This window comes from Schistocerca cancellata, chromosome 5, assembly GCF_023864275.1.
Source record: "Schistocerca cancellata isolate TAMUIC-IGC-003103 chromosome 5, iqSchCanc2.1, whole genome shotgun sequence".
NCBI classification, from domain to species: Eukaryota; Metazoa; Arthropoda; class Insecta; order Orthoptera; family Acrididae; genus Schistocerca; species Schistocerca cancellata.
This window is the reverse complement of record NC_064630.1, coordinates 240,406,418-240,433,437: the sequence shown is the minus strand read 5'-3', so window position 1 is coordinate 240,433,437 and position 27,020 is coordinate 240,406,418. Positions and strand designations below refer to the sequence as shown.

The window sequence follows — 27,020 nt, the reverse complement described above, 5'->3', positions numbered from 1 at the left end:
CGGTGTTTTTCGGTACATTTTCACAATGCACCTCTTCGTAGTGCGCATAGTATGTAGTTGTGCTCGATGTCAGCTCGCACGACCGTGACGTCAGCCCCGACCTGACAACCTCTGTGGTTGTTGTTACAGACTGCGGCCCGTCTCGATCATCAACATGCGGCGTGTTCTGGAGGACGACCTGGTGCTCAGCAACTTCCGCGTTCCCCGAGGGGTGAGTCGCAGGTGTTCTTCAAGTGTCTGTCGCCTTGACCAACTGGGACTGCTCCAGTGTCCTGTAGCGGGTCCAGTCCCGTGATGACTGTGAAACTTGATGTAATCGTCTAGCAGGCCTGACAGTGTATCTCTCTTTTTACTAACCGAACAAGAATCACCTGAAATAAAATGACTAGGTGGATAGGGATGAAATTCGGCCATATGCCATGGCATCTAATAATATCAGTGAATGTTGTTATGGTGTTTTTCAGTCCGAAGAGTGGTTCGATGCAACTCTCCACTATAGTCTGACCTGTACAAATCTCCTCATCTCTCCATAACTACAGCGACTACACCCATTTGAACCTGCTTTATGTTGTCAAACTTTGGTCCACCTCTGCAACTTCTAACTCCCCACGCATCCATCCATTACCAAATTCGTTCCTTAATGTCTCAAGATGTGCCCTCCCTACCAATTACTTGTCATAGTCAGATTGTGTCATAAATTTCTTTTCTTCCGAATTCGAATCAGTATCTCTTCACCAGTTATCCGATCTCCCAGTTTAATCTACATCATTATTCTGTAGAACCCTATGCCTAAACCTTCTCTTCTTGTGTAAACTGATTGTCAGCCACGTTTCACCGCCATGGATGTTTGTGTGTGTTGTGTATTGAACCGGGGACCTAGAAATGACGGAGAGGCTTCGTCGCGCCGTAGCCCTCAGTGGTTCACAACCCCACAACTGGCCACAGCAGTCCACCCGCCGCACTGCCGCCCCACACCGAACCCAGGGTTATTGTGCGGTTCGGTCCCCAGTGGGGAAGCGGCGCGTTAGACCGCCTGGCTAGCCGGGCGGGTTTCATGGATTTTTACATTCCAGATACATGCGATTTTTGAATGAGAAGCCCGCTGCGTAATCTTTCCTTATATATACAATGTATTTTTCGTTGCTGCTACCTACATCAAAAGCAGACTCGCTATGGCAAGAAAGGCATTTCTGGCCAAGAGAAGTCTACTAATATCAAATACCGGCCTTAATTTGAGGAAGGAATTTCTGAGGATGTACGTTTGGAGTACAGCATTGTATGGTAGTGAAACATGGACTGTGGGAAAACCGGAACAGAAGAGAATCGAAGCATTTGAGATGTGGTGCTATAGACAAATGTTGAAAATTAGGTGGACTGATAAGGTAAGGAATGAGGAGGTTCTACGCAGAATCGGAAAGGAATATGTGGAAAACACTGATAAGGAGAAGGGACAGGATGATAGGACATCTGCTAACACATGAGGAAATTACTTCCATGGTACTAGAGGGGGCTGTAGAGGGCAAAAACTGTAGAGGAAGACAGAGATTGGAGTACGTCAAGCAAATAACTGAGGACGTAGGTTGCAAGTGCTACTCTGAGATGAAGAGGTTAGCACAGAAAAGGAATTTGTGGCGGGCCGCATCAAACCAGTCAGTAGACCGATGACAAAAAAAAACCTACTTAGAGTGGTAACGCTGTAATCCTACCCGTTTGCATACCTTAGTATGGCAATTTAACTTTTTTTACATGCCTGTTTCGCGATATTGTAATTCTTATGGCAAGCAGTGTCTGTTTAAACAAAGAAATCCTGCAGCGAGAGTGGTCTGTCATATCCGCAGAATTTCGCTACGATTTTTATGATCCAAAAGGCTCACAAAACTGTGCACTCAGTATGAAGGAAATTTTGTCAGGGCAACGTCACGAACGTATTCAGTGGACTTGACACACCGTACCTTTGGACAGAGATGTTAATTGCGCGCTTTTGCAAGTGGGGCCAAGCTCCGGCAAAAATTTTTTCTGCCCATTTACAACTGTCGTCAAGGAATCGCACCTCGTGGTGTATGGCAACGTATCCATCCTGACGGTGGTGACTCTGGGTTCAGCCAGCAGACTAGATTGTTTCGACATTCAGCGTTTGCTATGCCTACTGTGGTGGGAGTGAAACGCATCTCTACGTAGTTCTTATTTCCGAGTATTCTTTGCAACGGAAGTAGGAAAAATTTAATTCTCAGAGATTGCAGGTCATTCTGGGTTTTTTTTTGTGTACGTGCAGCGATGAATTTGGGAATAATACGGGTCTTCAGATTGAGATTTCATGCGATCTAAATGTCACGTCGGAAGGAACACCTGCTTGGGACAGCAGCAAAGTCTCTTTGGTTTTAGCGGTGACCCTTGCAACATTGGGGAACACGAGAGTGGTTTGATCGAACTAAAACTACAAGAAAAGGTAGTACTGTCTGTATTTACACCTTATTCGACAGGAAACCTGAAGGTATGAAAGAGAATTTCAGTAAGAACTGGGAAGAACTAAAAAGGCGATGAATATACACAACTTCACTGAAATACATAGTATCATGTAACTCTTCAGGCTTTCCCGGCGATCTAATGACATCTTGCGTTGTCGGGTGTTCTGCCGGATATCAGCGTCGTACTTGCACGATATTTCGGTCACGTAGCTCGTGACCTTCATCAGGTGCGACCTCAGACTGTCTCAGGTCGCACCTGATGAAGGCCACGAGCTACGTGACCGAAATATCGTGCAAGTACGACGCTGATATCCGGCAGAACACCCGACAACGCAAGATGTCACATAGTATCTTGTTTTCCTGTGAATTTTTTATATGGGTTTGAGTGGGACATTCGCCTGACGCATTTTTAAGAGTTTTTAAGAATTCTTCACCCATAAGTGAACACTACAATCGGAATTTATCTTACAACTTCTACGACAAGACAAAGACAAACTCCCATGCGGCAAAAGGTAGGAACCCTCACTAGCAATGATAATCTCAGAAACTGGTATAGTACGGTAAGCTAAGATCTCCCTAGTTTCAAAAGATTCCAAACCCGCTCTCCCTGCATTGTTACAGGCAACGAAAGCTACAGTCAGCCACCCGTTACCCAAACTAGAGGAAGAAGATACTTTCATAAAGAAAAATTTAACCTCGCACCACAAAATAAAGTAGGTCCATTAATAAGAACAAATTGAGTAGTTTTACCAACTCCTCTCGTTTCGTTCTTTTTACCCTTCGCAGAAGATGTCGAAGCACCTAGAGTGCCGTCCACATTGATAAGATTCTAAGAAGACAGATTCAGTTTTGATTATTTAGAAGGTCAGGCAGCTGAGTGTGAAACCTCACACTCTGGTGAGTGCATATTGTTGGAGCATATGAGGAGAAAAAAATCGAGTTCAGCAATATTATTTAAACGTTTCGCTGCTAATTTTTAAGTAAATCGTATGGTACTGGTTAAAATTCAGACATAAAGAAAGAAACAAGTAAATTTTTTCGTAAGTTTAATTGTAGGTAATAATGCGAGAACATATTATTAAATGTAGGGTATGTTGGTTGGTGTTATTGTTTTACTCAAGAACAACTTGAAGGTCAGAGGTCAGATCAGAAGTTCAAGTATTCGTCAGGGGAAATCGTTCAAGCGAATAAATATAGCGTTGGGCTAAAACATAGAGAGCCACATCTGGAGCTCATCAAATAACAGCACACTATTCCTAACAACGAAAAATGGACCTCGAACATCGCAGCGTAAACCGAGCCTCGCTTGGCTGTAAAGCATGGGCAATAGCAGTTATGGAGAGGCCGGTAGCTGTGAACTCTTAAATCCAGAATTTTTGGTAAGACCTATCTCGATCCTAATATTGAATAAGTATGGCTCTGAAGTTTAGCGTCGGTGCTGACATATCCTCCGCCAACTTATGGGTAGGTTCGAGTTGTGAAACCTGCTGCAGTGTCCAGCATCCCATTCAAAGCTCCTGATAAGCTCACCTATCAAAAAATTAGTCACCCCAGACAAATCATTTAATACTGCGTAATACCACGCCTGGATTCGGTTAGAAAGTCAGTTTACAAGGTTGTGCAGGTACCTTGCATCCAGAATAAGCCACTGACTGAGGATTTCATAGCGCATTTCTACCAAATTGTGGGGATGCTGATTCCAAGTTTTACCTGCTGTTCCAGCATGTCCTACAGAGTTTCTATGGATTTAAAGTCAGGCGATTTAGCATGCTAATCGAGGTGTAACCGGCTGGGGAAGAGTTCAGAAAACCGGCCACACGCTCTTCCAGCCGGATGAGCGTTGCTGTTGTCGTAGTTATGTGCCTCTAAATGTTCATTGCATGAAGTTTCAGAAGCAATGTTCTCTCGCTTACAGGTGGGGAAGGACCTTAATTCACTACCTCCAGAAATTCTGGTCGGGTTTGGAAGCGATTTTTATTTAGAAGCCGTGAAACGCGTCTCCGGTCCCTCTCAGTCACGATCTTTTTCCGACTACAACTCTGGCATCGCATTTCGTGGCTGTGTTTTACACCTCTGCTTGTAGGCACGGTGAATAGTATGTCACGAAACACCAACAAATCCAGCAACTTCATACTTCGTATAGCGATGGGCATGACCGAACACGATTACCTTTTTTTGCCACTCTGATACTTCCATACATTTACCCATGTTTACGCACAATATCCGCATCAAACACAAATGTCTCACTGGTGGCTACTGCCTTATACTCACGGAGAGGCAGTGCACGCACGGATGAGTACTTATTTCTAGAAAAGAAGGTTTTTTTAAACCTGTTTCCAAATTATGTGTTTGGAGCCTTAATAGAATTTTTGCCTTAGACTAAGGAAATATTTTATTAAACGCATCGTATCACGTAGTTCTGGAAAGGCATGCTTAATGGTAATCATCACAGCTTATGGGTGTACGTGCCTTATGAAACCTACACCAAGACTCTGAACCTTTCCAACAAAGTGCATACTGTAGATTAGTCTGTTGGAACTTCTAAGAAATCCGAATTGTCGAACCGTAATAACACTGGAGTGAATTTATCTCAGTGTCTATTAAATATCCTTGGTAAACGCTTAGCAGCAGAGATTCCCCTTGCTCTCATTTATTTCTGTACACATCTAGGACATTCTGAGACCCAAATTTGCGACTCTTTATACACGTTTGCCTTTGAGTGAAACTATGTGAATCTCCACCCCCATGATAATTCCTGTGTCTGAGCTGGTAAAAAGTTTAGGGCGTTTGAGCATTCTGAGAACAGCTTCACCTAACGTTCCCCCCACCCCGCCCCTGCATAAATTATGCATCTTCTCCCTTCAAGTCTCCCTTGCAGCCTTCCTGCAGACAAAGGCATAGTCCATGAACAGCCGCATGGGATCTCTGGAGTTATCCACTACCGGTGGAAGACGGTAATCGGTGTAAGATGCGTATTTGCTCTTGTTGCTTCACTGTACGTAAGGGGCACAGCACTCAGTGGTCCATTACTTCCTTGACTCTAGGTCTCGAGGGGAAAGTGATTGGAGTAATTGTAATGGGTATTTTCCATTGATGGACAAAAGCGTTGTACAATATGTGATCAAAAGTATCCGGACACCTGGTTGAAAATGACTTACAAGTTAGTGGCGCCCTCCATCGGTAATGCTAGAATTCAGTATGGTGTTGGCCCACCCTTAGCCTTGATGACAGCTTCCACTCTCGCAGGCATACGTTCAATAAGGTTCTGGAAGGTTTCTCGGGGAATGGCAGCCCATTCTTCATGGAGTGCTGCACTGCGGAGAGGTATCGATGTCGGTCGGTGAGGCCTGGCACGAAGTCGGCGTTCCAAAACATCCCAAAGGTGTTCTATAGGATACAGGTCAGGGATCTGTGCAGGCCAGTCCACTAAAGGGATGTTATTGTCGTGTAACCACTCCGCGCCGGCCGGTGTGGCCGTGTGGTTCTAGGCGCTTCAGACTGGAACTGCGGTCGCCGGTTCGAATCCTGCCTCGGGCATGGATGTGTGTGATGTCCTTAGGTTAGTTAGGTTTAAGTAGTTCTAAGTTCTAGGGGACTGATGACCTCAGAAGTTAAGTCCCATAGTGCCCAGAGCCACCACTCCGCCACAGTCCGTCCATTATGAGCAGGTGCTCGATCGTGTTGAAAGATGCAATCGCCATCCCCGAATTGCTCTTCAACAGTGCGAAGCAAAGAGATGCTTAAAACATCAGTGTAGGCCTGTGCTGTGATAGTGACACGCAAAACAACAAGGGGTACAAGCCCCCTCAATTAAAAACACGACCATACCATAACACCACCACCTCCGAATTCTGCTGTTGGCCCTACACATTCTCGCAGATGACGTTCACCGGGCATTCGCCGTACCCACAGGCTGCCATCAGATCGCCACATAATGTACACTGATTCGTCACTCCACATAACGTTTTTCCACTGTTCAATCGTCCAATGCTCCTTACACAAAGCGAGGCGTCGTTTGGCATTTACAGGAGTGATGTGTGGCTTATGAGCAGCCGCTCGACCATGAAATCGAAGTTGTCTCACCTGCTGCCTAACTGTCATAGTAATTGCAGGGAATTCTGACGCAATCTGGAATTCCTATGTCATGTGCTGGAGAGATGTCTGCCTATTACACATTAAGATCCTCTTCGACTGTTGGCGGTCTCTGTCAGTCAACAGAGGAGGTCGGCCTGTACGCTTTTGTGCTGTACGTGTCCCACCACGTTTCCACTTCACTATCACACCGGAAACAGTGGACCTATGGATGTTTAGGAGTGTGAAAATCATGCGTACAGACGTATGAAACAAGTGACATCCTATCACCTGATCACATTCGAAGTCCGGAGAGTTCTGCAGAGCACCCCATTCTGCTCTCTCACGATGTCAGATGACTGCTGAGGTACCTGATATTGAGCACTTGGCAGTAGGTGGCAGCACAATGCTCCTAATATGAAAAACGTATGTTTTTGGGAGTGTCCGGATACTTTTGATCACATAGTGTATATTACGATATACGCTGCAAAATGATGGCAAATCTATTTAACAACAAGAACAGTTTTTCCGTGTTGTGTATCATGTACTCAGTATCTTGAAGTATGTGTGCATCGATAATGGGGCAAAGAGAGCGCGACGGCATTTTTGATATCAAATTTATATGCTAATTAAATAAATATCAAATTGATGGGCTAATTAACCTACTGTTATGCAAACTGATTTTTGACCCCCTGGGAATAATCCATCCTTCTGAGACACCCCTCCCCTTCCTCCTTCTCCTCGAACCCTCGGGGAAATCACCACATCTCCCTTCTCACTTCTATTGGCGGGAAATTCAAACATTGCCAGGTAATTAAAATTTTCGTAGTAAATTCGAATTCTCGCTGTAAATTGAAATGCTAATTAGATTGCATTGCAGAGAACATAATAATAATAATAATAATAGTAATAATAATAATAATAATAATAATAATAATTGATATGGATTCTTTATTTATAAAAATTCAATTTGCATATCGCTGATGTGGAAGCATGTATGGTACTTTCTTTATTTCGTCATCTTTGAAATACTGATTCAGTCTAACTATGACATCTCAATCCAAGGTGGCCGACCCAGAATACTGGTGCAGTCTAACTCCCCATCTCCTATTCGTGGGAAATTAAAAAATTGTTGAGAAAATCCTATTTGTTTGTCCTCTGACTCTGAAGCATGGGAGTTGTGTAGGAGTAGTTGCCATTGATCGAGCACTAATAACTTCTGGAAGTAGAGAGTCTATTAGTCTAGCACTAGAGAGTTGTCAGTGAGTCTAGTCAGTGGCTCTAAGTGGGAAAGATGAATAAATATAATAGCACAGCAAACAATCGCTGAAGTGCAGGGTAGCAGCCTCCTGCGATCTACAAATGAATAACTGCTCGAAGAGACATAAGGATGGGTAATAATATTAGGACAGCGACCCACTGTCGCTGTGCTGCTATTTTTTATTTATTGTTATTTCATACCCCCGTGCACCATATGAGCAGAGGGCAAACAATCTACTCCTCAACCAACTGACAATGAGAAATTAAATGACATGATAGACAAGTAACAGATAGTTACAGTTAATTTAAAACTCTTTAAAGACGACAAGTAAAGTGGAAGTTTTTTTAGATATATGAATGATGACTTCATGCACTGGTAGTTATAAAACAGTAATAATAAAAGGTAAAATGAAAAACAACAAGCGCACATTTAAAACATGTTGCTGAAACACTGAAATTTAAAAGATACTCTTTGCTGACACTAGAAATTGGAAGGAACTGCCATGGGGTAGAGAGTCAGTAGTTGAAGGGTAGGGATGTGGGGTTATTAGGATGGAGGACTGGTGTATAGCAGCAATGGGACAGCAGTGGCTGTTGAGACAGAAGAGGGGGGTGTAGCAGAAGGGGAATTGGTGACATTAATAGTTGTTGGGAAAATGGTGGTGTGGAAAGGAAGGGTGAGGGAAAGTGGGAGTAAAGGTACATGAGAAGGAGAGGGAGAGGAGGCCTTAATAAGGCGGATTTGGTGGGATGGATCTATAGCCCAGCAGGATGGATAAATGTTGGGCCAGAATTCATAACCTGGGAGGGGGAAATGTTTGAAGTTTCTTTGGGAGGGCATGTGGAGGGTGTGTAAGTGTTGGTAGAATTGGTTGCAAATGAGGATAGAAAAGTAGAAGAGAAAAGATAGGATTATTAGAGTCGAGTTTGCAGACAGTGCAGATTGTTCAGAGGTCTTCAATTTGAGTGAGGAGAGGCAGGAATGCGATGACTCGGTAAAGGATCCTTGTGGGGAAAGGTAAACAGATATGGAAAGTGAGGCAGTGTGCATGGTGTTTGAGGATCTGGAGGGGCTTATAGACTTGAGAGCGGCAGATATCTGTGCCTCATTAGTGTAGCAAAGGATGGACAGATTAGAGATATATAAATGTGAAGGACAGTGGAGGGGTTTAGTCCCCATATTGGTCCAGATAGTAGTTTTAGTCTGTTGTGGGCTTTCTGTTGGATTATTAGCAGGTGAGTTTTCCAAGTTAGTCGCTGGTCAATGGTTAGTCCAAGGTATTTTAGTGTGTTATTTAGCAGGAGGAGATGGTCATAAATAGTAAGGTAGAAGTCATGGGGATGAAAGATGCAGGTAGTGCATCCTATAATCATTGCCCTGGTTTTCGATGAGTTAATCTTGAGGAGCAGTTGGTTACACCAGGAGGTTAAGTGATTTTGGAGGATTTGGAAGGATCATTAGGATTTCTGGAGTGTATGACAGAGGACAAGGAAAGTAGTGTGATCAACATTCTGAAAGAGGTGGATGGGAGGAGATGGTTTGGGCATATCAGCAGAGTATAAGGCGTAAACGTGTGGTGAAAGAATGGAACCTTAGGGCACTTCTGCAGTGGGGTACAGGAATTGGTGTTGTCAATAAGGGCATGGGATAGGCTATTACAGAGGAAGTATGCAATATGACAGACATAGTTGATGGGACATGCATAAGTCTCGAGATCGAAAAAGAGACTTGAATGCCATACATACTCATACTGGAATGCTGTACGTGGTTGTGTGCTTTCTCTAGGTCAAGGAGACAAAGATGGCGGATTTAAAGTTGTTGTGCTTTTGGAATAGGACATGGGTGACGTTCAGGAGTTGATCATCAGCAGAGAAGGAGGGATGGAAGCCACACTGTGTAATAGGCAGCAGGCGATGTTGGTACAGATGGTGGTAGATGCGTCAGGAGAGGATGGATTCAAAGGTCTTGCTAAAGACTGAGGTGAAGCAGATGGGACATTATGAAGAGGTATTGGGGAGGGGGAGGTTGTTTAGTTTGAGAAGAAGCAGGATTTTGGAGGTTTTCCACAGGTCAGGATAGTATCCTGTGGATAGTGCTATACAGGGTTGCAAGAGTGATGAGAAAGGTGATATGGTGATCTTTCAGATGGCGTTAGGATATGATCTTGACCAGGGTATGTGTTGCGTTTTCTGTCAAGTACTTGTTTTATGTCCTGTACTGTGACTGGAGTATTTAATTCTGTGTCTGTTATGATGCTCAAGCTGGGAGCCAGGGGTGGGACTGTGATATCTGTGCGTTCATGGACAGTACGGAATTGGAAGTCACGGAGTGAGTATAGTCAGGGATGGAGAAAATGTCGGCGAGATAGGATACAAAGTGATTTTATGTGCTTATTTCGTCAGGTAAGGCAAGGTTGTTGTGAAGGATCAGGTGGCAGCAAGTCGATGGACTGCTTTCCAGTACTCGGAAGAGTTAACTAGGGGTGTAGCATCGTCTGGTGCATGTCTAGCGCCAGTCTCCGTGTTTTGTGATGCTGAGTAAGTTGCTAGTGTGTCACTGTAGTTGCCAGTGGTGTGTGAATGTATCCCAGTCATGAGTCTGAAGGAAGAGTGTTGTATGAGGATATACGGCTTTAGTAGGATATGGGTGAAATAATGTCTCACAAGGTTTGCTGCAGGAAGGCTGTGGCATGGGGTGTATCATCAGGTGCCTGGAAGGTTAAGGGGTGGCTTCCTAACTGGGTTTCTATGGATTCTTGGTCGGCTATCCAGTTGGTACAGAAGTATCATGGACCATTTTCAGATGGAGATGGGGATGGGTGTGTAGGATATGGTAAGGACAGGCAGGTGGTCGCTTCAAATTAGGTCGAGGACTTCTGCACTGAGGCGTGCAAGGAGATCGGGGGATGCGAGGACAACATCTGGCATGGTGTTGCTTCCAGAATGGGTGAACTTTGGATGGCGCCAATGTCACCCTGGAGGGAGTCTGTAAACTAGAAGAGGCTAAGGATAAGGTGTTCGGTGGGATTACTGAGTAAGGGTTGTCGCCAAACAGGAATGTTTTTGTTGTGCCTGATTGCAACCGGTCTGGCGAGGAGGAGGAGATTATCTGTATGATGGAGGATATAGGGAGAAATTCGGGTGGCCTGATATGATTGCAGGAATGTTTCATTAAGAACGGAGGCATTGACATGGTGTTGGGAGATGGTGTGCTTGAAAAGGGGCTTGTTCGTGGGTAGGGAGCGGACGTTGTGGAGTAGGATGCTGTATTGCTGTCACACGATGGATGGGAGCTTAGGGAGCGGGTTGTGTGGGTGAGGGGATGGAGAGGTTTAAACAAGGGTGTTGAGAGGGTTGGAAATGAAGTGGACTTGATTTCAGGAGTAGGTGGCCTTGGTGTTGAGGTGGGAAACAGTGTGAACAGCAAGAGAAATTTGTTGTAGAGTATGCGGCCATTGGAAGACAATGGTGATTATACTGATGATATGCTCAGAGGTGGGAGTTAGGCCAAGTGAATTACTGCAATGGACAGCATGATCCTTAGGACGGATGGGTACTGTTCATTCTGATTTGATAGATGGGGATTTAACCTTGCTCTTGGTGAAGTAGGTAGGGTGCATATCATTGCATGTGGAAGGGGAGGCGAGATTGGGACAATGTTTAAGGAAGTAGATCTTTACAGTGACAATAGGTGTGGGGATTCTTACAGTAGCGAGTGTGGTGATAATTATAAACCAGGCAATTTTGGCAACTGTAGGGCTGAGTTTTTTTTTTTTTTTAAGGTTTGACATTATGTAAGAGGTTGCAAATCACTTTGCGAGTGTATGTGCGAGGTTGTAATACGTTTGCCATCAGTTAGAGGAAACGGTATAGGGCTCACCTCTCAACTCCCCTTCCGTCAGAGTATCGCTTACCTGCCATATTCCCACGAAACTTCCAGTCTTCGATGTATAGCATTTGAATCCACGCGCTTTCGAGGGGTAAAAGATCTCCCACAGGAAGTCACAGACCCATCGTAATTCTCTTGAAATCTCATCAGATTCTGACAGCAGAAGGCTATCTAGTCGTCCACCCGTCACTGACTAGCAGACACAACGAGAAAAATAGCACACTAACGTACAGAAGGAAATTCACAACGATGAAAAGCATACCTGGACTGCACAAAGAAATTCAGGAGTACTAACAGTTCATCGATATCGAACGATGACTGTGTGTAAATGTCCCTGTGTATATGTGCTAATCTCCTTTATCGAATTCATATGATTACTATGCTAGAAATGTGACAGTTTAATGGAGTCATAATCTTCGCTGAAGTACAGTGTTTGGTAGAAAATACATCACCTTTTTTCAAATGGAGCATACGTAAATAATACGAATCTGACAGTATCCCAGAGGTTCAGATACACTACTCATTGAAACATTTACATTGGTGCAACATCCTAACACGTCCATGCGTTATTCAGAGCTACTGCAAGAGTAGCGATAGGGAAGAAACATTTGGGACTCAGTCACAGCACTGATCATTTTTATCCCCGCTCGTTGTTCGGTAGTAGACCGATTATTATACAATATTCCAGCTAGAGGAGATTATGTCCACATGGATAGTACGCATATGCATAGTGGTATGTACTTGTTTAGAAGCAAACCCAGTACTTCCATGCTTATCCAACTCCAGATCAAATCAATGTCAATGTTTCTCCCAGCAATAGCAACCATCTTATGCCTCGATCTGAATTGTAGTGTCACTGTCTCTAGGGGACATACCGGCAGGATTTGCGCTCACTCGCCTCCTACATTTATACTTCTTAGTGGCTGGATCACTCACCTCTTAAAAATCCATGCAAATGGACTTCAGTCTGACCTATTCTTCTGCTTTAGCTCACCGAATTGTCAGTTCTCAGTATCTGGAATGCTTGCCTTAAGATTCAAGCAAATAAATCCAAACCCAACATATACATTCTACTTCAGCTCACTCCAGATGTTTACTGCTAGATATATTACGTCAGGAACGCTTCTGATGACCAGTATTTCTAGTCCTATTAATGTGCAATGGTTTTATTTACAATCAGGTCAACTACCAACTCCACCACATGTCTTCCCGCCTGCTTGCAGACAACTCAATCATCTAAAAACAGCGCCCATCTAAAACCAGTGCAATCCCAGAGGCTATAAACAGCACGGTGGAGGATACATCGGCCCAGTGTTACAGATTACCCTTCAATCCCAACCTCACAAGCTGAACGAATAAAAAATTCCCTATATACTTCCATAAATACCACAATCCACCTTTGTGTTCCTGGGAGAAATACATTCTTTTTCCCCAGAGTTTTTTTCGTCACATATTCAGATGAAGTATGCGAACCTATATGGTCCTAGCAGCATCCACAAGACGTCTTTGTTCCACATATCAGTTATGTAACAGGAACAATGTTTGCTTACAGAATTGGTGGACAATGATTATATATGAAACTTCCTGGCAGATTAAAACTGTGTGGCAGACCGAGACTCGAACTCGGGACCCTTGCCTTTCGCGGGCAAGTGCTCTACCAACTGAGCTACCCAAGCACGACTCACGCCCCGTCCTCACAGCTTTACTTCTGCCAGTATCTCGTCTCCTACCTTCCAAATTGTACAGAAAGCTGTGAGGACGGTGCGTGAGTCGTGCTTAGGTAGCTCAGTTGGTAGAGCACTTGCCCGCGAAAGGCAAAGGTCCCGAGTTCGAGTCTCGGTCGGGCACACAGTTTTAAAAAAAATGGTTCAAATGGCTCTGAGCACTATGGGACTCAACTGCTGTGGTCATAAGTCCCCTAGAACTTAGAACTACTTAAACCTAACTAACCTAAGGACAGCACACAACACCCAGCCATCACGAGGCAGAGAAAATCCCTGACCCCGCCGGGAATCGAACCCGGGAACCCGGGCGTGGGAAGCGAGAACGCTACCGCACGACCACGAGATGCGGGCCACAGTTTTAATCTGCCAGGAAGTTTCATATCAGCGCACACTCCGCTGCAGAGTGAAAATCTCATTCCTGGTCTAACTTACTTTGTATTTGATTTTTTGCTCTGTATGCAATGCTGCACCATAAATATTTAAATGTATTAGCTTGCTCTGTGGCCTGGCAGTCAGTTTGAATCTCGCATGGAGTGGTGTCCTATAAATGCCATTAGCACTGTTTTTGTGATGGAGACGTTCATATTCATTCTATGGCTATTTTGATTAAATTAAAGACACCTACTTGTAAGTCACTGTCATTCTGACTGAAATTTGTTTGAACGGATACTATTATCCCCTCATAAGAAGTATGATAGTGTATTTTATAGGAGCTGGTGGTGTTCTGTGCAAGTACCGTTATGATAGGCTAGGTTTTTTGCTGAGTGGATGGCTAGTTTGTCATACGGGGAAAGTTAGATGGGCAGATAGGTTGGCATATACGGATTTGTTCACCACCGTGCCCTCTGGGTGGTCCTTGGTGACACAATGGTTTATTTTATTGATTTTAGACTTTAAAGTTTTAACACTAATGGGTTTTTAAAAAAATCTAGAGCTCTCCGGTATCCGGATAGCATAGGTAGGACTCAGGCAACTTTCGTGCCGCTAGTTTATATAAGGAATGTATGACGTATAACACACGTGTGTTTTGGTATTTTTTGAAAATGCTCTTCCTCTCACCATTAAACTTTTTCCATGTTGTAGAGGGGTGTAAGTTGTTGTTTTAAGGCTTTTATTTGGGCAATCATGGACCATGAGTATCACTTGGCTGTAATTCGATAGGCGGATGGCTACCGCCGATGTGGTTGCCGTTGGCTTTAACAGATGGCGCCTAAGGCGTTTGCGTACGCGAGCTGATCACAGGGTTTTAGTTTATGACAGATAATGTTGGCCATATTTTATTTGGTGGTATTCTTTTAGCGATTTGAGAGGTTGAAAGGTTTATTCGTGAAGGAACCCCCCACCCCTTTTTATTTATTTTATATTGGTATATGGTTTGAGTTGTGCTTAGTGCCGCTACTGGCTATAGGCACAGTATGGCAATGTAAAAAAGTTTGAAGTTTTATAAATTTTTTTTAAATCCTTTAGTGTTAACGTGTACGGAAGTACTATTCCGATTGCTACTCGTAATTACACCCTGTTAGATGCTATATGCTGAGTATATTATTATTAAATTACATGTGAACGCATGGAGCACATGACCATGCAGCGCCCCCTACCGAGGGCGTTTCGCTGTTAGTTGACTTGTTCAGCGTCAGTATCCGTTCTGCTTCAAGACTGATTGTGTCGCATTCATATGTTATTCGACACTTTCTTTGAGTTGTGAAGGCTGTACGCCTGGTCGATTAGGAAGGAGTTGAAGTTTGTGGTGTGTAACTCATATGACCCGATCTCATTTTCTGTAACGTTGGATCGTGTTGAGTGTGCTGTTCACTTATGTTTTGTACTTTTTTGTAACAGATGCCTGAAGATGGGTGTAATCCCGAAACGCGTAACATGTGCTAATAAAAGAGTCAATTGAACATCTCATGACTTTATTGCGATTGTACAGTATTACTGACTGAAATTTACTTGGTCGTCAGCAAAAAGTAGTGTACTCACATCCACATCGTTAATTTTAAAATGTTTAATTGTCTGTATCCAAGTTTTGCTTACATCATCGATATACATAATAAGAAGAGTAGATGAAATGGGACATCCTTATCTAACTACTTGGTTTATTTCAGCTACATTATGTCTGGTGCTTGCTATTTTTATTTGTATTTTGTTATACATATATAAACCCTGTACACCTGTTATAAGATGAGATGCAATACCTTTGTTTCTTAAAGTTTTCTAATTTCTTTGATTTACTTTATCAAACGCCTTTTAGTAATCAATGTAGGCAAGAAAAGTTATACGAGGTGCGGCTAGAAAAAAACCGGACTGATGCCGGAAAAAACATTTATTTACAATTATTTACAATTTCATGTTATCTCCTTCAATGTACTCTCCTCCTCGGTCTCTACACCGCTCCATACGAATTTTCCAGTGTTCATAGCAATGCTGCAGATCATTTTCGGTAAGTCCATACATTACTTCCGTCGCTTTTTCTTTTACTGCTTCAACAGTCTCAAATCTAGTTCCGTTCAAAGCTGACTTGACTTTAGGGAAAAGAAAAAAGTCACAGGGGGCCAAATCAGGTGAGTAGGGTGGATGATCTAAGATGGGAATGTTGTGTTTTGCCAAAAACGTCTTCACTGACAACGCCCTGTGAGCTGGGGCATTGTCTTGGTGAAGGATCCATGACTTTTTTCTCCACAAATCGTTCCGTTTTCTCCGTACTCGCTCACGTAGGGTAGCCAGGACGCTAATGTAGTAATGCTGATTCACTGTTTGTCCCTCTGGTACCCAATCAATTTGCACAATCCCTTTGATGTCAAAAAAAAAAAATCATCATTGCCTTGAATTTCGATTTTGACATTCGTGCTTTTTTTTGTCGTGGAGAACCAGGAGTTTTCCAATGCATCGATTGGCGTTTAGTTTCGGGATCATAAGTAAAAAACCACGATTCATCGCAAGTAATAACATTTTGTAAGAAGGTGGGATCACTTTCAATGTTTTCCAGGATGTCAGAACAAATCATTCTTCGGCGTTCCTTCTGTTCAATTGTGAGACACTTTGGAACCATTTTTGAACACACTTTGTTCATGTTGAAACTTTCATGAAGAATCTGCCTAACACTTTCCTTGTCAACTCCTGTTAACACAGACACTGCTCTGATTGTTAAACGGCGATCTTGTCGAACAAGTTTACCGATTTTTTCAATGTTTGCATCAGTTTTTGCTGACAATGGTCTGCCAGTGCGAGTGTCATCACTGGTGTCTTCGCGGCCATCTTTAAATCGTTTAAACCACTCAAACACTTGTGTTCGCGATAAACAATCATCGCCATACACTTGTTGTAACATTACAAACGTTTCACTTGCAGATTTTCCTAGTTTGAAACAAAATTTGATGTTAACACGCTGTTCTTTCTGTACACTCAACATTTTCCGACGCACAGACAAAACGTCAACTAGTTAAAACAGACGCCACGGGCAGACTGAGTGCAGGAGGCAGATGAAACTCGAGCAGTAGGCGGCGCGAGAGTCACATGACAGGCCACGCGACTTTCAGCCTTATTGCATTCGTTTTATTGTTTCACCAGTACTAGTCCGGTTTTTTTTCTAGCCACACCTTGTAGGTTGAATTGACGGTGTTTCTCTATAAGTTGTGTCTATGGCGAAGATATAGTCCGAGTAAGGTCTGCCTTTTGGAAAACAATGTTTGGCATCAGATAATATTGTTTCAGAGACTGGCAATAGGCGTTTTGTTAAAATTCACTAGCACACATCTAACAACATAAATTCAGAAGGCTAATATCTCTGTAATTCTGCATTTCTGGTTGTTTCCTTTCTTAAATATTGGGTATATCTGGCCTGTATTTCCAGTGTCAGTTCCATGGATAATGTCTGTGACTACTTGTGACAGGGTGAAACATATCAGATAAAATCCCATCAGTCTGGTAGCTCTACGGAACCTAATCATCGGTGAGTGGCTTCTCCTGGATATCTGAAGAAACTTTTGAACTCTCTTTCTCGCTGTTTTCAGTGCTTGAATCGGTTACAAGGTATTAGGGTGATGTCACCTGGAAGAAGTAATTTTATATCCAGTATACGTACCCGCCTCCGTAGTCGAGGTCGCCAATGAGCGCCTGGGCAGTGGCGCTTGACTCGGTGGCAAGCCGGTTCGAATCCCGGTGGTGTATGAAATTTTCGTTGCCTGTGAAAGGGTACAGTACCGCCAGACATTGAAAATAGGTACAACATACTTCATTATTCTTGTCAGAACAACATATTTTTTCTAATAATAACTCAATTTCAATTAATACAGCGAAGCCGGATACCAGTGTGGGAAAGAATGAAAACTTATTTATTTAATTGATCACATGTGCACTCCCACAAAATAAATCCCTACATCCAGTTTGGTGAGATCTGTGAAATGAATGAATGTATGGTCGTCTGCTAACCGCAGATAGTGAATGTGAATATATGATCATCTTTGAGACGATCCTTTGGTGGAACCAAAGAGATGAAACTTACCGGAGCTTTGAGCGCCTGAAATGTGGCTGACCAATACAGGAGAATGGTCTTCCCCCACCTCGACAGAGGTGCGAGATGACCTGAAGAACGGCCATATTTCAGCACAATGCCGCTGGATCTAGTGTTGGTAAGACCTGTCTTAGGCGTGCTCCGTAAGGACAAAAGAGTGGAGACATGGTATGCATGTGAAATACTTAAGAGTAGTTTAGAATAATAATTTCTCTATTTCAGGAACTTTTGTGGGGAGAATTAAATTCAGGCAGGTAATATTAATGGGATCGTAGTAATCTTCGGAAGTGACCAACGGTCACAATGAAACCACGTGTAGCAATAAGTTGAATCACTTCCGAGTGCTTAAGTTAAGCTGAATTACTAGCGTGTGTACTATAAGTTGGAAATATTTAAGAAATGGCGTGTGCAGGACTTGAAATTAGAGACGATTACTTCCACGTGGTGAGTACTGTGTGAGTCTCAATCTGTGTATGAGACAAAGGATAAAGAGAGGTACTCGTCCATGGTATCAGTTGAGTACTCGCGTGTGTGATGAATATGTTCTTAATATTACTTTGCGTGTTATGTTTCCGTGTGACGCTTGATTCAAACTATAATGCTCTGAGAGAGAAGCGAGGTGAGTCAGCCGTCTATCCAGCAACGCCACTTGGCTTGCATTGCACAGGAAGACGTGCATATAACGTCCAGAGTTCGTAGTAGGAAAGAAAAGTTACGAAGTGGGTCAGTGTCGTGTGGAACTGGGATGAATACTAATTGAAATGGGAAAGCTGAAAGTGATGTGATTATAATGTTGTGACTATTCCTTATGTCGTATTCCATGTTGCAGTGTGGTGTATGTCATGTAATTTAAGTATGTGTGGTTTGCATGGGAGAGTAGCAAGGTAGTTTCAGAGGTAGTGGGTTATGCATGTTCCTTTTGTACCGCTCGGTCTGGAGGAAAGTTCCGTGATGATGTTTGTGAGAGTCGAAGTGTGAGATATAAAAAAAGATCCACCATCCTATCCAGAAAGTGCACTGTAGCATTAAATAATTACGAGACCATAAGATAGAGAATCACCAATGTAAAGCCATGTCCACTGGGCGGAATTTCTCATGTGTTATTGTTGTAGGTTATAGAATTTGTGTGTTTAGGTTACAGAATTTATCGGAATAAATAAGATAGTGAAAAGAAAAAGATGGGTGGCCTTTTCCTTCGAATTGCATGTTGTCATGATATCCAGAATTTATAATGTGTGCGCCATTCATATTCAGTGCGATGGCCACGTGTTGATAAAAGCCGTTAAATAAGAAAGAAAATGTGGTATTGCCAGTGCGTAGTGAACAGTCAGTGTTGTGTAAATTACTAATAATCAGATGTGCGTTTCCGTTGCGTTATATCCAACCAGGAGAATAACTTTTAACTTAATTGTGAGTACTAAAGTTCATGTTACTTGATAAATAAAAAATGAATCCACTCGCTTGGCAGACCACTCATCTTGCAGGCCTGACTGCTTGATGCCACAGTATGAGCAAGGCATGTGGGTGCCTCTCACCAGTATTTGGCCGGAAAGGGAAGGAGAGGTGGCGACATAAAGTTTATGATCGCCAGTCATTGCGCCAATGTCCAGGGCAAAATTCCAAACTTCTCCGTGTCGTTTCATGAAGTTAGGGCATGTGACACTGTTGACGGTGACCCGTTCTTCGAATGGGATATTAAGCTCAGAAGGTTCCTAGGTGTTTTTCGAGAGGAGAAAGCTCTGTGTCGGCACCAGGTTTCACCCTCTCCCTTCCCTTCACCCATAACAACACAAACCGAATACCACATTGTTCGCCGCGCGTGATTAGCTGAGCGGTCTCGGGCGCTGCAGTCATGGACTGTGCGGCTGGTCCCGGCGGAGGTTCGGGCATGGGTACGTCTGTTTGTCCTTAGGATAATTTAGGTTAAGTGGTGTGTAAGCTTAGGGACTGATGACCTTAGCAGTTAAGTCCTATAAGATTTCACACACATTTGAATATTTTTGAACCACATTGTTCAAGCACAGCCTTCCACACGACAAAGATACACATTTAACAGGACATTACCATGAGCGGCGGGGCAGAATTCCTGCATCTGCTCCCCTTACACTCATTCTCTATAGTAGAGTATAGGACTATCTATCTACCTATCTATGCTTACACGTAACACAAAATGAACTCAAGTAATTCATCAATACAGTGCAGCATCAAATATTATTTAAGTAAATTACCCTCTGTGTAAGTGCAATGTAACAAATAATTAGTCAGCACAGAGAACTGATTTTTGGGGAGTGTAGACAAAGTATTAAGACTGAACTTAATCTTTACTGAGTTACGTTCAATGATTCAAGTTAATATATCTGTTATGCCCTGAATGAAGCTGCAACAGACAACTGTCATCACCATTTTCCACGTTCTAGAGCGGCAACAATCGACACCTTCAATCGCATGATTAAGTTCAAATGGTTCAAATGGCTCTGAGCACTATGGGACTTAACATCGATGGTCATCAGTCCCCTAGAACTTAGAACTACTTAAACCTAACTAACCTAAGGACAGCACACAACACCCAGCCATCACGAGGCAGAGAAAATCCCTGCCCCGCCGGGAATCGAACCCGGGAACCCGGGCGTGGGAAGCGAGAACGCTACCGCACGACCACGAGATGCGGGCAAACATCATGATTAAGTGTAAACTCCTGCCCGTTCCGACACCGTAGAAGTGCTTCGATATCGACGGGGATCTGAACAGCCTACTGAGCAGCGAAAACCCTATTTTTGATACTCACAGGTTTCCGATGCCTGTCTAGAGCCATATGAGTCTGACGTCGCCTGCAGCTGCGTCTTTCAAATTTTGAAATGTGCTGATGATAAGGTAATTTTGTCAGAGACAGTAAAGAACTTGGAAATTCGGTTGAATGCAGTGTTGTGTGTTTTTAAAAGAAGACGCAACATAACCATGAATAAAACTAAAGGAAGAGAAATCGGATGTGGTCGAATCATATCAGATGGCGCTGACAAAGTTAAATTAGTAAATGAGACGGTGAGAATAGTATACTAAGGTTTTGCTGTTTGGGAAGCAAAATATCTGACAACGATAGAAGAAGGAAGAATATCAAATGCACCTCCAATAGGAAAAAAAAAATGCTCCCAGAAAAAGAAAAAAACTTAACTTCTTGTTTAAACTAAAGTGTTAGGTAGTCTTATCTGAAGCCCGTAGGATGCCTTGACTGTAGTGTAGCGTTATGCAGAAATGAAACTTAGTAGACAAACTGTACACATAAGAAGAGAATAAAGGTGTTTGAAAAGTAATGTACAAATAGATCATGAAAACTGATTTGGTAGGTCAGATAACATTGGACTGTGGAGAAAAGAGGTTTGTGGCACAACGTGACTAAGGCAAGTAATAGTTTGACAGGGCACGTTAAGGAGTAGTTAATTTGATAATTGATGGGAGTTTGTGTAGATGGAGAGGTGTGGAACGTAAATTGTATGGAGAGACTAAGGCTTGAACACAGTAATACACTAGTGTGGGGAGCTTTGTCAAACCCGACAAATGACCTAAAGAACAACAATAAATTATTTAATTTTAATCAAACTATAACAGTATAAGGTAGTGAGGCAAAGAGAATACACCATTATCGAGTAATCTAGGAGGTTTTTTGTTTACCGAAACTTGAAGTACGGAAAAAGCTTATTAAATTTTTAAAGGCATAGGTGCAGATACGTCATTTTATAGCATAGCATTTGGTGTATTAGGTTGTCTAGGGACTATGTTGCCAACATGCTGAGAAAAACTTTCTCATGAAGGCCGACCGCTGATGAACCAACAGTACTTTGCGTCTTACTTCAGAGATTAACTGCGAACAGCAATTGGTGGGGTGTCGTAGTTCGTGAATATTGCTCTACTTGTGATGGACTTCTTACACTGTAAATAACTGGTCCCGTAGCAAGTCTACGCTAAATTATATCTAGTGTAATGAAATAATAATGTACCTAAAAATCGTGAAGGATAGACTACTGAAATGCAGCTGGTAGATGTTATGAAGAAAGCTTATAAAAGCATCAAATAACATAAAATACAGCGTCTAGTTTTCTCTTAATTCGGCATTCTGCATTCTAGCTTGGAAGCACCAATGGTGACCTTGGAGTTTTTCCTAGTTCCTTGTTGCCAATTCATATATTCTTTGGGATGAGTTGAGAGCATCTAGTGTGTGGCATGGCACAGATACAAAAGGGGCGGTCGGCTTCTTGTATCTCTGCACAAACTAGAGCGAGCCACAGACCGCTGGTCACGATACAAACGTGTACAAGCACAAGGAATGAGGTGTCGCAGACGTAGCCACCATAAGGCCAGTAAGCTGAATGAAGTAGTCAGACACATGTCGTTATCACTAAATCTCAGCAGTGCTGATGTGTTGTATGACGCTTTGAAGGTGTACTTTATCTTCACCAACTCCGCATGGCGCTGATGATGTGTGACGTTTAACTGGTTGACATGCTGGCGTCACACTTGATCACCACCGAAAATGGTTGATCCTGATGATGCTGATGTTTGATGTTTTGCAGGTGGACGTGGTGGCGTCGCACTTCGTCATCACCAACTCTGAGGAGCACTTCCCGCAGGCGTCGCAGTTTCTCCCGGAGCGCTGGGTGAAGGACGCTGCGGGCAACTGCCCAGCCAGACAGGTGCATCCGTTCGCCTATCTGCCCTTCGGCTTCGGCCCCCGGATGTGCGTCGGCAAGAGGTTCGCCGAGTACGAGATCCATGCCTTGCTAGCTAGAGTGAGTACTACACCTGCCTACTCCCGGAAACTTCAGACATCCGCGTTCGTTTATTATTCGAGGAAACAGAAGCTGTCTTTCCAGCTTCAGAAGACAATTAATGGTCAGTCTTCTGTCATAGAAACACCGCTTTCTGTCCACGTACACCTCTGCAGGTCACTCCAGTCCAACACCATTACTTTTCTTCCCAGTTGCTTACAGATTCCTCCACTGAAGCAGTAAACTTTTTCTATTTTAATAGATACCTTCACTGTCATTTTAATCATACCCTCTGTTATTACCACTCCTATTTTTAATGACATTACAACATCTTCAAAAGTGCGTAACTAATTGATTAATATAGGCCGGCCGGTGCGGCCGTGCGGTTCTAAGCGCGTCAGTTTGGAACCGCGTGACCGCTACGGTCGCAGGTTCGAATCCTGCCTCGGGCATGGATGTGTGTGATATCCTTAGGTTAGTTAGGTTTAAGTAGTTCCAGGTTCTAGGGGACTGATGACCTCAGTAGTTAAGTCCCATAGTGCTCAGAACCTTTTGAACCATTTTTTTAATTAATATAATTGCTGATCAGAATACAAGCTGTGTTTTTATTATGATTATTATTATTGTTATTAATGTTACTAGCTGTTTTCGGCTACGCGATGCTGTGGTTTAGTCTGCTTAAATGGAAAAAAAGAAAAGAGAAAGCACACGTTTATCGTATGTATATAGGATGTGGATATGTGTTCTAAACTCGTTCTTTCCCCTGTCTCTGTCCTACCCCTTATCTCTTTGTCCATCTCCGGGTCCTCCTACATCTCCATCACCTCTCCCCCTCTCTCTGTCCCTCACCACCTCCACCTTTTCTGTGTCGATCTTCATGTCCCCATGCCACTTCTTTTTGTCCATCTCTTCCTTTCCGCTTTCCATGTCCATTCTCTCCCACCCTTATAGCCATCTCCTCTTTCTTCCTCCCTCCGACCTTGAACCTTGTTTATTGTTAGTAAAAATTCATATTTTGTAGTGCATTCTAATTATAGCTCAATAAGCCATAAAGTCAACTTTCCTGTTTGCCCACAACGTTTCACTATTATATACACTGAAGAGCCAAGGAAACTAATTCACCTGCCTAGGGCCCCCGCGTGCACGCAGAAGTGTCGCAACAGGCAGTGGCATGGCCTCGGCCAATGTCTAATGTAGTGTTGGAGGGAACAGAGAATCCTGCAGGGCTGTCCATAAATCCGTAAGAGTACATGTGGGCGGACATCTCTTCTGAACAGCACATTGCAACGCGTCCCAGATGTGCTCAATAATGTTCATGTCTGGGGTGTTTGCTGGCCAGCGGAAGTGTTTAAACTCAGAAGAGTGTTCCTGGAGCCACTCTGCACCAATTCTGGACGTGTGGGGTGTCCTATTGTCCTGCTGAAATTGGCCAAAACCATCTGAATGCACAATAGACATGAATGAATGCAGGTGATCAGACATGATGCTTACGTACGTATCACATGTCAGAGTCGTATCTAGACGTATCAGAGGTCCCATATCACTCCAACTGCACACGCCCCACACCTTTACAGAGCCTCCACCAGCTTGAACAGTCCCCTGCTGACATGCAAACTCCATGGATTCATGCGGTTGTCTCCATACCCGCACACGTCCATCCGCTCGATACAATTTAAAACGAAACTCGTCCGACCAGGCAACAAGTTTCCAGTCATCAGCGGTCATGGCATGAGTTCCTGAACTCCATCAATCGTTCCACTTGTTCCTCAAAAGTATAGGAACCCATGAGGAGGATTTCCGGAAAACACAGCCGTTTACCGATAGCTGCAGTGCTGAACCAGGGGTGCCTCCAAACAACACCTAGAAACGTTCACAAACGCTGGCCGAGCATTTTGCACAAACTGCTGCCAATGCAAGCCAGGATCCAGCGTTTCGTCGCTACCGTGCGACAGTCGAGAGGGACAAGTTGGACTTTAGGTCGAACAGTTCGAGGCCTACAACTCCCCTTTCTCGATGTGGGAGCTCGAATCGGCACTGACTGAGGCTTCTGACACTGCACCTGGTCACGACCACATCCGGTACTGCATGCTTCGACATCTGCCAGCGGTGTCAAAGGAAATCCTCCTCGAATGTTTTAATCTAATATGGCAGACAGGTGTCTTCCCCAACTCGTGGAGGGAGGCAATTCTATTACCGCTCCTCCATCCAGGAGAGGAACGCACATGTCGCAGTAGTTATCGGAGTATCGTCTTGGTGAGCTGTTTAGGAAAGACCCTGGAACGGATGGTTAACCGTCGTCTGGTCTGGCTTTTAGAGACCAGGCAACTCCTTAGCCACTCTCAGTGTGGATTCCGAAAGTTTCGGTCCACGGTCGACAACCTGACCCTGCTAGAAGCCGCTATTCAACAGGCTTTCCTCCGTCAGTATCACTGTATCGGCATATTCTTTGATATCAGTTAGGTGTAAGATACTACTTGGAGACACAGTATTCTCGCACAACTGCATCAATGGGGCTTTCGTGGCCATCTCCCCATTTTCATTCAGTCTTTCCTGTCTCAGCGGTTTTTTCCGTCCCGAGTTGGTCACACACTGTCTGATCGATTTCAGCAGGAGAATGGTGTGCCCCACGGGAGTGTTTTAAGTGTTAACCTCTTTGCTATAGCCATCAACAGTACAACATCTACAGTGAGCAGTTGTGGACGACTTCGCTGTTTTCTGTTGCTCCTCCAGTGTTGCAACGGTGAGTCGCCAGTTGCAACTTACAGTGCTGCGTTTAGAGAAGTGGGCTGCAAAGACGGGTTTTCAGTTTTCTGCTGATAAGTGTTTGTGTTTTTATTTTAATAGTTCTCGTCGTCCTTTTAATTTGCCTGCCTTGCATATAGGGGACACACTGCGGTTTCTGGGCCTAATTTTTTACTCCAGATTGTCATTATTGCCACACCCGCGAGGCTTGAAAGCCAGAACCCTGCAGGTGCCGAACATCCTCAAGTGCCTTAGCCACAGGTCTTGGGGAGCGGACAGAGCGCGTCTTCTCCAGCTTTATCGGGCTTTTGTGCGTTCACAGCTGGACTACGGGTGCACGGTGTATTGGTCAGCGAGGCTCTCTTGTTTGCGGATCCTTGATACTGCCCACCATGCGGGGATTCGACTGGTCACGGGTGCTTGTCGGACTCGTCCCATACCCAGCCTCTGAGGCAGGAGAACCGCGACTTACCATCCGGCAGCAGATACTGTTGGTGCGCCAGGCTTGTAAGATTCTTGCAGCTCCAACCTCACCCGCTCACCATATTGTTGCTCGTCCGCCTCTGGAGCGCCTTTTTTCCAACCGTTTACGAACCACGATGCCGTTAGGGATCCATGTGCAACCTGTGCTGGAGTTCCTGGGTGTGGAGCCCGTACAGCCCCAAGTTCAGGGTTTTAACCGCTTGCCACCCTGGTTATTGGAGAGGCCCAGAGTGATTTTAGATTTGGTGCGGTACAAGAAAGATTGCACTCCTGCCACCATTTTTAATGGATCATTTCCTGCCATATTATCTGAACACCACGACTATGCAGCTGTTTTTACGGATGGGTCGAAACAGGAGGATTCTGTTGGTTGTTCTGTTGTTTTTCCAGATCGTATCCTCAAGGTCCGACTGCCTCAAGTATTTACTGTCTTTGATGCAGAATTGTCTGCGATCTTGTGGGCACTGAAGCAGATGAGATGCTCTTCCCGTCCTAAATTTCTTGTCTATTCCGATTCACTAAGTGCCCTCACTCATTGCAACGTTTGTATCCAGCAGATAAAATACGAATAGTTCAGAACATCCAGGATTCCCTCCTCCAACTACAACGACTGCGGAAGGATGTGGTTTTCTGATGGGTTCCAGGACACGCCGGCATTGCTGGGAACGTAAGGGCAGATCTCGCAGCCAAGGAGGCGTGTCTCGATCCGCAAGTATTTCAGTGTGCCATCCCCCTGCTCACGAGTATTGCGTCGGTGGGAGGATGAGTGGCTGGAAATGACTGACAATAAGCTCCGATTAGTCAAGCCCACAACGGGCGTGTGGTGTACTTCTTTCCATCCCCGTAGACGGAACGAGGTTCTCCTCACTCGGCTTCGGATAGGCCACAGTCCTATGACGCATGGCATCCTGCGCCGGGGAGAGGACCCTCCAATGTGTGGTACTTGTGGCGTCCAGGTCACTGTGCGCCACGTTTTATTGGTTTGCGTTTTATTTTCTGACTAGGTGGCCGCCGCTGACTTGCCGGCGGATCTGCCATCTCTTTTAGGAAATACTCAAACGAATGTGGTTGAAGTTTTAAAGTTGTGTTTTTAGCAAGATTTTAGGGAGAGACTCT

The 27,020-nt window shown here is 44.0% G+C and overlaps 1 protein-coding gene across 1 annotated transcript in view; it reads left to right on the top strand.

Moving 5' to 3' along the window:
• LOC126188459 (probable cytochrome P450 301a1, mitochondrial) overlaps positions 1–27,020 on the top strand; it is a 150,253-nt gene that overhangs the window by 108,180 nt on the left and 15,053 nt on the right. The window contains exons 9-10 of the mRNA XM_049930063.1: positions 130–211; positions 22,485–22,700. Of these exons, the coding sequence (XP_049786020.1) occupies positions 130–211; positions 22,485–22,700 (298 nt within the window). The remainder of the gene's footprint in view (positions 1–129; positions 212–22,484; positions 22,701–27,020) is intronic.